Source organism: Phocoena phocoena, chromosome 11 (genome assembly GCF_963924675.1).
Source record: "Phocoena phocoena chromosome 11, mPhoPho1.1, whole genome shotgun sequence".
NCBI lineage: Eukaryota > Metazoa > Chordata > Mammalia > Artiodactyla > Phocoenidae > Phocoena > Phocoena phocoena.
In genome coordinates this window covers 64,680,062-64,689,986 of record NC_089229.1, presented here as the reverse complement: position 1 = coordinate 64,689,986, position 9,925 = coordinate 64,680,062, and the positions used below count along the sequence as shown (strand labels likewise).

The 9,925-nt window shown below is 45.8% G+C and overlaps 1 protein-coding gene across 5 annotated transcripts; it reads left to right on the top strand.

Moving 5' to 3' along the window:
- The first annotated feature begins 530 nt into the window (after positions 1 to 530).
- TMEM106C (transmembrane protein 106C) lies at positions 531 to 6,114 on the top strand. Of its 5 annotated transcripts, none has more exons than XM_065887249.1 (8): positions 531 to 581; positions 1,130 to 1,344; positions 2,286 to 2,349; positions 2,847 to 3,006; positions 3,097 to 3,237; positions 3,680 to 3,729; positions 4,435 to 4,488; positions 5,369 to 6,114. In XM_065887249.1, the coding sequence occupies exons 2-8, from the start codon at positions 1,158 to 1,160 to the stop codon at positions 5,463 to 5,465; spliced, it is 753 nt and encodes a 250-aa protein (XP_065743321.1). In that variant the 5' UTR covers positions 531 to 581; positions 1,130 to 1,157; the 3' UTR covers positions 5,466 to 6,114. The 5 variants fall into 5 exon arrangements, with proteins under 5 accessions (XP_065743321.1, XP_065743323.1, XP_065743322.1 ...); XM_065887251.1 differs by having other exon boundaries at positions 541 to 577; XM_065887250.1 differs by having other exon boundaries at positions 562 to 581; positions 1,081 to 1,344.
- Positions 6,115 to 9,925: the final 3,811 nt, after the last annotated feature.

The following is a 9,925-nucleotide window of genomic DNA, read 5'->3' as shown; positions in this document are numbered from 1 at the left end:
GCCCCCCGTTCACCCAGTTCAGAATCTCTCCTCTCCCCAGCATCGTCTTTATAACTTCACCTGCTTAAAGTCTGCCCTCGCTTGCTTCCTTGTGCTGCAGGCGAAGCGCAACCAGGCAGTCCCTACAAAGAAACCCGCCCTTTAAAAAGTGTCCTCTAACTCCTTATGTGCATGCCTTGTGTGTGTGTCTAGGGCCGGGGAAGGGGACGCCCTAAAGCAGGATGAGGGCAGGTTCTGTGTCTGATGCACTTTTTACCCTCGGCGTCTCCACACAACCCCTGTGCTCAGAGAATAGCTGAGAATGGCTTTGGCTGCCGGCTCTTTCCGCCTTCCTCTTCCTCTGGAAACTTGAGCCTTTCCCAGCATTTCTGGGGGACTCAATCATCTCCACTGCACCAGCCTCAAGCCCCGAGAAGCACTGCTCCAACCCGAACCCCCGCCAGCTCTCTGCTGCCCTCTCCCGGCATCGTCAGCAGGGCCGCGAAGAGCGCACGCGCGCGCTCACGCCGGCGTCCCCGGGCCAGCTTGCCATTCTGCGCGTGCGCATCGAGTGCGGGCAGTTCCGAAGACCGAAGAGGCAGGTAAACCCGCTGAAGCGGGCGGGTGGCTGGCGGTCCGGCCCGTGAAGGAGCTGCCGGGAGTTCGTGCCCTGCAGGTCTGGAACCTTCGGCATTTGCTCCCTCCTGGGCGACTCCGGTGGGCTCGGAGCGCGCTTTTTGCCAAGGGGCGTGACCTCAGCCCGCCTCCTGGATTTGGGAGTGGAGGGGGATGGGGAATCTTTGAGGTCTGTTATTAATTTGGTGCCTGTTGATTGTTGGGGAGGTTTTCTCGAGGAGGGCACAGAGTTTGCAAATAGCGGACAGGAAGGGGTGAGGCTGGACCACGTGGGAGCTGGGGTGAACTGAGCCGTGGGGCTGTGAGGAGCTGGCGCCGCGTTTCTCCGGCTGTGTGTGTCAGGAGTCGGAGGGAGGTTAGGGAGCACTGCTACAAAACGAGGAGCCTGCTAGAAATTGTGCAGGTGTTTGGGATCACATTCAGGACGGCAATTTGGTCATTTTTGTGTTCTCACTTTTCTCACAGAAAGATGCACGGCCACCAACACGCACTCACTTGCCTCATTGCATCCTAGGACATGACACAAGTGGCACATCCCGGCCATGGGGTCCCAGCAGTCCGCTTATGCTCACCCCCCTTCTTGCAAGCGGAAGAAGGCAGATGACAGGGAGGATTTGCTGGCTGAACGGGAGCAGGAAGAAGCCATTGCTCAGTTCCCGTATGTGGAGTTCACAGGGCGAGATAGCATCACCTGTCTCACGTGCCAGGGGACAGGCTACATTCCAACAGGTGAGAGTCTTTGGTGATCATGGGAAGGATGATTCCCCAAGGAGAATTCCAGGATACCCAGAGGGCTTCTCCGGTCTCCCAGCCAGAACTTTTCTCCTAGGCGGCAGTACCACAGTCATAGGCCATGCCCTGTGAAGGAGCCAGCTGAGCTGACTTGATAAACTTGGGCAGGTTCCACAACTTCTCTAGGTTTCCCAGTATTTGAAAGCCTTGCTTTTCTTCACTTCCACTCTTTTGTTCGTCGTTTCCTTGGTTTGGAACATTTGGCTTGCTCTTGATTGTGGGATTTGTTGACAGGCCCATTTCTTTATTGCTCTCGCTCATAAGGCCTGGCATGGCTTTGTGGGGGAGGAGCAGACACCATCTTGGAAGCTTCTGTTCAAGGAAGCAGGTAGTGAATCATTAACAACCTAAGATCTGAAAAATAAGTCAAGTGGAGGGAGAAAAACACGCCCAGGCGTGGAGCCTGGATTGGGTACAGAATCATCTATCACGAAGTTGGCGCTCAAAAAGTCTTAACGGTGTAGACGGAGGGTCACAGAGGTTTAGAGCTGGTAAGAACCTTAGAAACCATTCACTCCAAAGCCTTCGTATTACAGATGAGGACACAGTGGCCTAGAGAGGTAATGACTTCCCCATGGCTATGCCATAGCTGAAAGCCATGCAGCAGCTCAAGGCCATGCAGTAAAGCCAGAACAAGATCCTAGATTTCTCAACTTCCACGTCACTGCCCTGGGAGCACTGATAGATATTTTGTAATTTGTAGCGCTCTCTACGTATTTACTTGTTTCTTGTTCATTAGACCCCAAATATAAAACTGTTATCTTAGAAACGTCTAATTCCAGACAGGTATATTTGTGACAGGCTGCTGTGTATGTGATGGAAAGTACTGCAACACGTAGGGTTTATTTTACTGAAATTGTTGTTTGTTTCTTTTCTAGAGCAAGTAAATGAGTTGGTGGCTTTGATCCCACACAGTGATCAGAGGTTGCGTCCTCAGAGAACGTGAGTCACCTGCGTCTCTCCTGTTAATGCCTACAGTGGTCCCTAGTCCCTTCTTCTGTGTATGAATGCCACTTAACTTCTTGAAAACGTTATCTGTTCCTGTAAATTCCCCACTTGCTTTAATACTGTTTGCTCAAGCAAGATGTCTCTGCCCCCATCACAGTCTGGGGAAGGGAACTTGAAGCTAGAAATGTTTTGAGAGCAGAGGGCCAAATGAAGGAACTTGAATCAGTAGGAATTGGAGAAGAGGGTGTCCTGGCAGGTGAAAAGATGTTTCTGTCCACACAGTTCCTCTCTTCAGCTTCTCTTCCCAGATGGCAGACAGCATTCAGATGGGTTTGTGAACCCGCTCCACATACTCTTTCCTGGTTTGTGATTCCTTGCTCTTTTCACTTTCTTGTCCCTCCCCGCCTCATTCCTGCTTTTGCATTTAATCTTGACTGATTGGACCTTGATATCTGACTGCCTGGGTTGGTCATGTGCTTTGTCGTTTGCAGTAAGCAGTATGTCCTCCTGTCTGTTCTGCTCTGTCTCCTGGCATCTGGTTTGGTGGTTTTCTTCCTGTTTCCACATTCGGTCCTCGTGGATGATGACGGCATCAAAGTGGTGAAAGTCACGTTTAATGAGCAGGACTCCCTTGTAATCCTCGCTATCACGGTAAGATTAGGGCCTCCCTTCCTGGGTTGTGCACCTGTGAGTCTTGTACCCAGGACACTTACACGTGTTTCCTCTCTTGCGCTGATGCAGGCCACCCTGAAAATCAGGAATTCCAACTTCTACTCTGTGGCGGTGACCAGCCTGTCCAGCCAGGTTCAGTACATGAACACCGTGGTTGGGTCATATGTGACAACTAACATCTCCCTCATTCCACCTCGGAGCGAGCATCTGGTATGCCATCCTTTTAGGATCCTGGCCCCATGGGCCTGAGAAAAGAGTAGGCACTGTGGAATGCTGTCACCTCATTACTTTCCTCTTCCTCTCCTCGTTTCCACTTGTAGCAACTGGTTGATGAGGAAGACGTGATGAGCTCTGTAATTATGAAAACTTAGGGAAAAAAATCAGCTAGCATTTAAGTGTTACAGGAACAAAAGAATTTGTCGGAGAAAGCAATTCGCCAGCAATCGAGGAGAGGCCATGTGGTCCATTGGCCTCTCAACGGGGAAGAGGTTGGAAGATTTGTTAGAGGCTCACCGTCTGGATCAGGGACAGTCTTGGGGAAATATTTTTTATGTGGTAGAAGAATGCTCTCAGGTCCTTGTGTTGCAGATTGTAGCACTGTTCTCTGTCAAGCCTCCTTAGCCACAGACTGACTCTGGTGTCTTATTTTCAGGTGAATTTTACCGTGAAGGCTGAGATGGGAGGACCATTTTCCTATGTGTAGTAAGGACAGTGTTCTCTACATGTGTGCTTTTTACTGGATGAAAGGGATTCAGAGTTGAGCTCAATTGTTGGGGGCCGGTCCTGCCTTAAGTTCCAGCCTTGGGCCTGTGGGTTCCCTAGTTTGGGCCATCTTGAAGTTTATTTGGAGGATGTGGTATTTTTTTTTTTTCTTTTTTTTTTGCGGTACGCGGGCCTCTCACTGTTGTGGCCTCTCCCGTTGCGGAGCACAGTCTCCGGACGCACAGGCTCAGCGGCCATGGCTCACGGGCCCAGCCGCTCCGTGGCACGTGGGATCCTCCCGGACCGGGGCACAAACCCGCGTCCCCTGCATCGGCAGGCGGACTCTCAACCACTGCGCCCCCAGCGAAGCCCAGGATGTGGTATTTGATATGTGACTGAAGTGCTCAAATTTCTGAAAGAGAACGTTAGGCCACTAGAAACATTTCCAAGCTACAGCATTTTGTGATGGGTATGAACAAACAAAAAGATGATGATGTGGGAGGATGGAAGGATACTTGTGGGGACTCGGAACTAGTGAGCCAGGACAGCACTTAAGCCAGAAGGGCGGGTGTGGGGCAGGGGAGGTACCCAAACGGGGCTGACTGCTCCTCAGTTTGACAGTGTAACTCAGCACTCGTGCCGATTCGCCTTTTCTTAAAAAAAACAAAAACAAAAACAACCATTTCTCTGTTTGCTGTTTTGCAGCTTCTTCTGCAGGTTACCCGATATCCTGGTGCACAACACAGTGGTCTTCATGCGGTACGTTGCTCATTTCCCTGTGTCCAGGGCCTTTGTGTTTGAGCCTGGACCGTCAGGCCACGTGAGCTGGCCACCTTTGCTCAGGAGAGCCTGTGGGACCCACAGACCAAAGGGGGGATACCCAGTACCTTACAGGCACAGACACAGCAGAGCCTTGCTGTCGTTTAGATACAGCGTCCAAATCCCTGTCACAAATCACCAGGGTCACGGTGAACGGTTAGTTGTAGAATTTTCTCCATGAAATGGGGTCGAGTTGTGTGATCCCTTTAGAATCCTGATGGAACTAGTAAAGAAAAGAAAAGCTTTCTCAAGGCATCAGCCCTGGGCATCTGGCCAGACTTACTCTGTAGCCACACAAATTACCACATTGTCATGGACCGGTAGGGTAGTTTCTAGAACCGTGGCTGTTAAATTTGCAAGTGACAGGGTTCTGCTGCAGACATTTGAAATAGGAGGGTTAGAGCAGGGTTTCTTAGCCTTGGCGCTTTTGACATTTTGGGCCAGACAGTTGTTTGTTGCGAGGGGCTGTTCTGTGCCTTGTAGGACGTTTTACAGCCTGGCCTCTACCCACTAGATGCCAGTAACACCACCTCCTCCCCCACTCAGTTGTAACAACCCCAAATGTTCAGACGTTGCCAGAAGTCCCCTGTGGGTTAAAATCGTCCCCGGTTCAGAACCACATATTTAGAGGGTCAGCTCAGGGCACAGTGTCTCTGGGGATGTGGAAAGATCCTCTGACCTCCTGGTTATGTAACCATGAAGATACGTATCTAGGACCTGTGGATATTACTGCCTGAGCTTGCAAGAAATTACTTGGGCAGTGTTTCTTACTTATTTCGTCTCAGAAACAATTAATTCTCGTTGGTTTTCCTTTCCCTAGAACTTCAGTGAAGATTTCCTACATTGGCCACATGACCCAGAGCTCCTTGGAGACACATCACTATGTGGATTGTGGAGCAAATTCCACAGCTGTTTAGAAACTGCTCATGGTTCTTCCATGGCAGCACCTGTCAGAAGAGACACAGCATCTGTTTCCGGGACCTGAGCCCTGTACCTACCCCAGGGGGTAGAACCAGAGGAGAAATTGGTTCTCTCAGTCCCCAGCAGACATCCTCCTGCCACTAGGGAGGAAAACTCCTCTCTGTAGCGCCATTTACTTTTCTCAGAACCAGCAGGATCACTGCCTAGTGCCTAGCCTATGCCCAGCAAATAGTAGGCACTCAAAGAAGGTTTGAAGAGTTTAACAGATCTTTTCAGCTGTTCTTGGGCCATTATCAGTTAAAATCATACCATGGTTCTAGGGTATCAGACGATAGAGTGATCCGGAAATAAGACGGTCGGTGCAGTTGCAGAACTATTTTCGGGGCCTCATCACAGAAGAGGCAGCAGGGAGGGAGCATTTGAATACATTAAAGAAGAAAGCACAGACCATTCAATATGTGAAATTTATTCATCTGCTTCCAAATGCCTAGGAACTTTACTAAAGAAAAAAAAATAACTTTTTTTTCCTGTAGAAAGTTAAAACTGTTTTTACCAAGAGTCTGTGGGGTCTGATTTACCCTTCATCCATTGGCTGGAACATGGATTGGAGAATTTGGTAGAAAAGTAAACCCTGCTTTTGATTCATCTGTGTCTCCTCTGATTGTCTGGACGTCTCAGTAGGCGCCTCTGGGGGACCGTAGAATAGTTGCTTGTGAAGTGTTACCAGCTCACGATGGGAAGGGAAGAGAGGAAGCCCTGCTTGTACTGGCCCCATGAGCTCCTATCACAGTCCGTCTACCTCTGATGCTGACAGGTTGGCCTATCGCTGTTGTAGAACAGAGCACTTAATGCCCCCTGGAGGTTGGACGAGGTAGAGCAGTGATGCCTGAGGATTGAGAAGCTGCTTCCCTGAGGAGGAATAACTTGCTAATTAAGAGGACCTGGTTTGAAGTTGAAAGTTTCTTGAACTGTCTCCACCCTCTCCACCACCCAAAGAGCAGGCTCCAGCCCCACGATGGCAGGGCATCTAGGGGGAAGCTTGAGTAGTCAGTTTCAGAACTCCGCTGAGGTGGGCTCCAACTCCTTCTCCAGCGCTCTTGCCTCAGGAAACTCTAACAGCAACAGGTGGTAGCACGGGGTCTATTTTCTTTTTTGTCCTCATTCACATAGCTTGATTTTCAATATCAATGATCTTTGCACTCTGAATCTTCAGGCTAAGGGTAAATTTCATGGTGTTTGGCCGATGCTGACCATGCTTGAGTAACCCAAGAGCTGAGGGTTGGAAGCTGAGTTTCCCTGTTAACCTGGATCCTTTAACGGTCTGTATGTACACGATGGTGATGACTGTTCTGTGTGTAAGTGATGGAACACAACTTGTATGGAAGCAGGTGTGCACCATTTTTGAGGACATGCCCTGAACACATGAAGATGTACACATTGCTACATTTTTTTATTTTCCAATTTTCCAAACAGCCTCTAGCATATTTTTCATGTGATTTTGACAAAGTTACTCCTATTGGTACTTCAGTTTTGAATAATTTTTTGTGACCATGTGCCTCAGTAGCATTTCTTGCTTCTCAATGTTATCTTTATTTTTTTATTTTAGAACTTTCAAGGTATTTACTCATTTTTTTTAAAAATTGGGGTATAGTTGTTTTACAGTGTTGTATTAGTTTCTGCTGTACAGCAAAGTGGAGTTCCCTGTGCTATACAGCAGGTTCTTATTATCTATTTTATACATATTAGTGTATATATGTCAATCCCAATCTCCCAGTTCATCCCCCCCCCACCCACCCCCCTGCTTTTCCCCCCTGGTGTCCACAGATTTGTTCTCTACATCTGTGTTTCTGCCTTGCAAACTGGTTCATCTGTACCATTTTTCTAGATTCCACATATATGCGTTAGTATATGGTATTTGTTTTTCTCTTTCTGACTTACTTCAGTCTCTATGACAGTCTCTAGGTCCATCCACATCTCTTCAAATGACCCAATTTCGTTCCTTTTTATGGCTGAGTAGTATTCCATTGTACATATGTACCACATCTTTATCCATTCATCTGTCGATGGTAATTTAGGTTGCTTCCATGACTTGACTATTCTAAATAGTGCTGCAGTGAACTTAGGGTGCATGTGGCATGTGTCCTTTTGAATTATGGTTTTCTCTGGGTATATGCCCAGTAGTGGGATTGCTGAGTTGTATGGTAGTTATATTTTTACTTTTCTAAGGAACCTCCATACTGTTCTCCATAGTGGCTGTATCAATTTACCTTCCCACCAACAGTGCAAGAGGGTTCCCTTTTCTCCACATCCTCTCCAGCATTTATTGTTTGTAGATTTTCTGATGATGCCCATTCTAGCCGGTGTGAGGTGACACCTCGTTGTAGTTTTGATGTGCGTTTCTCTAATAATTAGTGATGTTGAGCAGCTTTTCATGTGCCTTTTCTTTGGAGAAACGTCTATTTAGGTCTTCTGCCCATTTTTTGATTGGGTTGTTTTTTTGACATTGAGCTGCATGAGCTGTTTATATATTTTGGAGATTAATCCTTTGTCTTTTGATTTGTTTGAAAATATTTTCTCCCATTCTGAGGGTTGTCTTTTTGTTTATAGTTTCCTTTGCTGTGCAAAAGCTTTGAAATTTCATTAGGTCCCATTTGTTTATTTTTGGTTTTATTTCCGTTACTCTAGGAGGTGCGTCAAAAAAGATCTTGCTGTGATTTATGTCAAAGAGTGTTCTTCCTATGTTTTCCTCTAAGAGTTTTATAGTGTCTGGTCTTACATTTAGGTCTTTAATCCATTTTGAGTTTATTTTTGTGTATGCTGTTGGGGGTGTTCTAATTTCATTCTTTTACATGTAGCTGTCCAGTTTTTCCAGTACCACTTATTGAAGAGGCTGTCTTTTCTCCATTGTATATCCTTGCCTCCTTTGTCATACATTAGTTGACCATAGGTGTGTGGGTTTATCTCTGGGCTTTCTATTCTGTTCCATTGATCTATATTTCTGTTTTTGTGCCCATACCATACTGTCTTGATTACTGTAGCTTTGTAGTATAGTCTGAAGTCAGGGAGTCTGATTCCTCCAGCTCCTCAAGATTGCTTTGGCTATTCTGGGTCTTTTGTGTCTCCAGACATATTTTAAGATTTTTTTGTTCTAGTTCTGTAAAAAAAAAATGCCATTGGTAATTTGATAGGGATTGCATTGAATCTGTAGATTGCTTTGGATAGTATAGTCATTTTCACAATATTGATTCTTCCAATCCAAGAACATGGTATATCTCTCCATCTATTTGTATCATCTTTAATTTCTTTCATCAGTGTCTTATAGTTTTCTGTATACAGGTCTTTTGTCTCCCTAGGTAGGTTTATTCCTAGGTATTTTATTCTTTTTGTTGCAGTGGTAAATGGGAGTGTTTCCTTAATTTCTCTTTCAGATTTTTCATCATTAGTGTATAGGAATGCAAGAGATTTCTGTGCATTTTGTATCCTGCAACTTTAACCAATTCATTGATTAGCTCTAGTAGTTTTCTGGTGGCATCTTTAGGATTCTCTATGTATACTATCATGTCATCTGCAAACAGTGGCAGTTTTACTTCTTTTCCAATTTGTATTCCTTTTATTTCTTTTTCTTCTCTGATTGCCGTGGCTAGGACTTCCAAAACTACATTGAATAATAGTGGCAAGAGTGGACATCCTTGTCTTGTTCCTGATCTTAGAAGAAATGCTTTCAGTTTTTCACCATTGAGAATGATGTTTGCTGTGGTTTGTCATATATGGCCCTTATTATGTTGAGGTAGGTTCCCTCTATGCCCACTTTCTGGAGAGTTCTTATCATAAATGGTGTTGAATTTAGTCAAAAGCTTTTTCTGCATCTATTAGATGATCATATGGTTTTTATTCTTCAATTCGTTAATGTGGTGTATCACATTGATTTGTGTATATTGAAGAATCGTTGCATCCCTGGGATAAATCCCACTTGATCGTGGTGTATGATACTTTTAAAGTGTTGTTGGATTCTGTTTGCTAGTATTTTGTTGAGGATTTTTGCATCCATATTCTTCAGTGATAGTGGTATGTAATTTTCTCTTTTTTTGTAGTATCTTTGTCTGGTCTTGGTCACGGTGATGGTGCCACCATAGAAGGAGTTTGGGAGTGTTCCTTCCTCTGCAGTTTTTTGCAAGAGTTTGAGAAGGATGGGTATTAGCTCTTCTCTAAATGTTTGATAGAATTCACCTATGAAGCCATCTGGTCCTGGACTTTTGTTTGTTGGGAGATTTTTTATCACACTTTCAATTTCATTACTTGTGATTGGTATGTTCATATTTTCTATTTCTTCCTGGTTCAGTCTTGGAAGGTTATACCTTTCGAAGGATTTGTCCATTTCTTCTAGGTTGTCCATTTTATTGGCATAGAGTTGCTTGTAGTAGTTCCCTTATGATTCTTTGTGTTTCTGCAGTGTCCG

What these genes read in the sequence shown, in the direction of transcription:
- TMEM106C (XM_065887249.1), top strand. Translation starts at nt 1,158, where the DNA reads ATGGGGTCCCAGCAGTCCGCTTATGCTCACCCCCCTTCTTGCAAGCGG. An exon ending in TTGTAATCCTCGCTATCACG is followed by an intron (nt 3,007 to 3,096) that starts GTAAGATTAGGG and finishes GCGCTGATGCAG; the next exon opens with GCCACCCTGAAAATCAGGAA. An exon ending in GGACCATTTTCCTATGTGTA is followed by an intron (nt 3,730 to 4,434) that starts GTAAGGACAGTG and finishes GCTGTTTTGCAG; the next exon opens with CTTCTTCTGCAGGTTACCCG.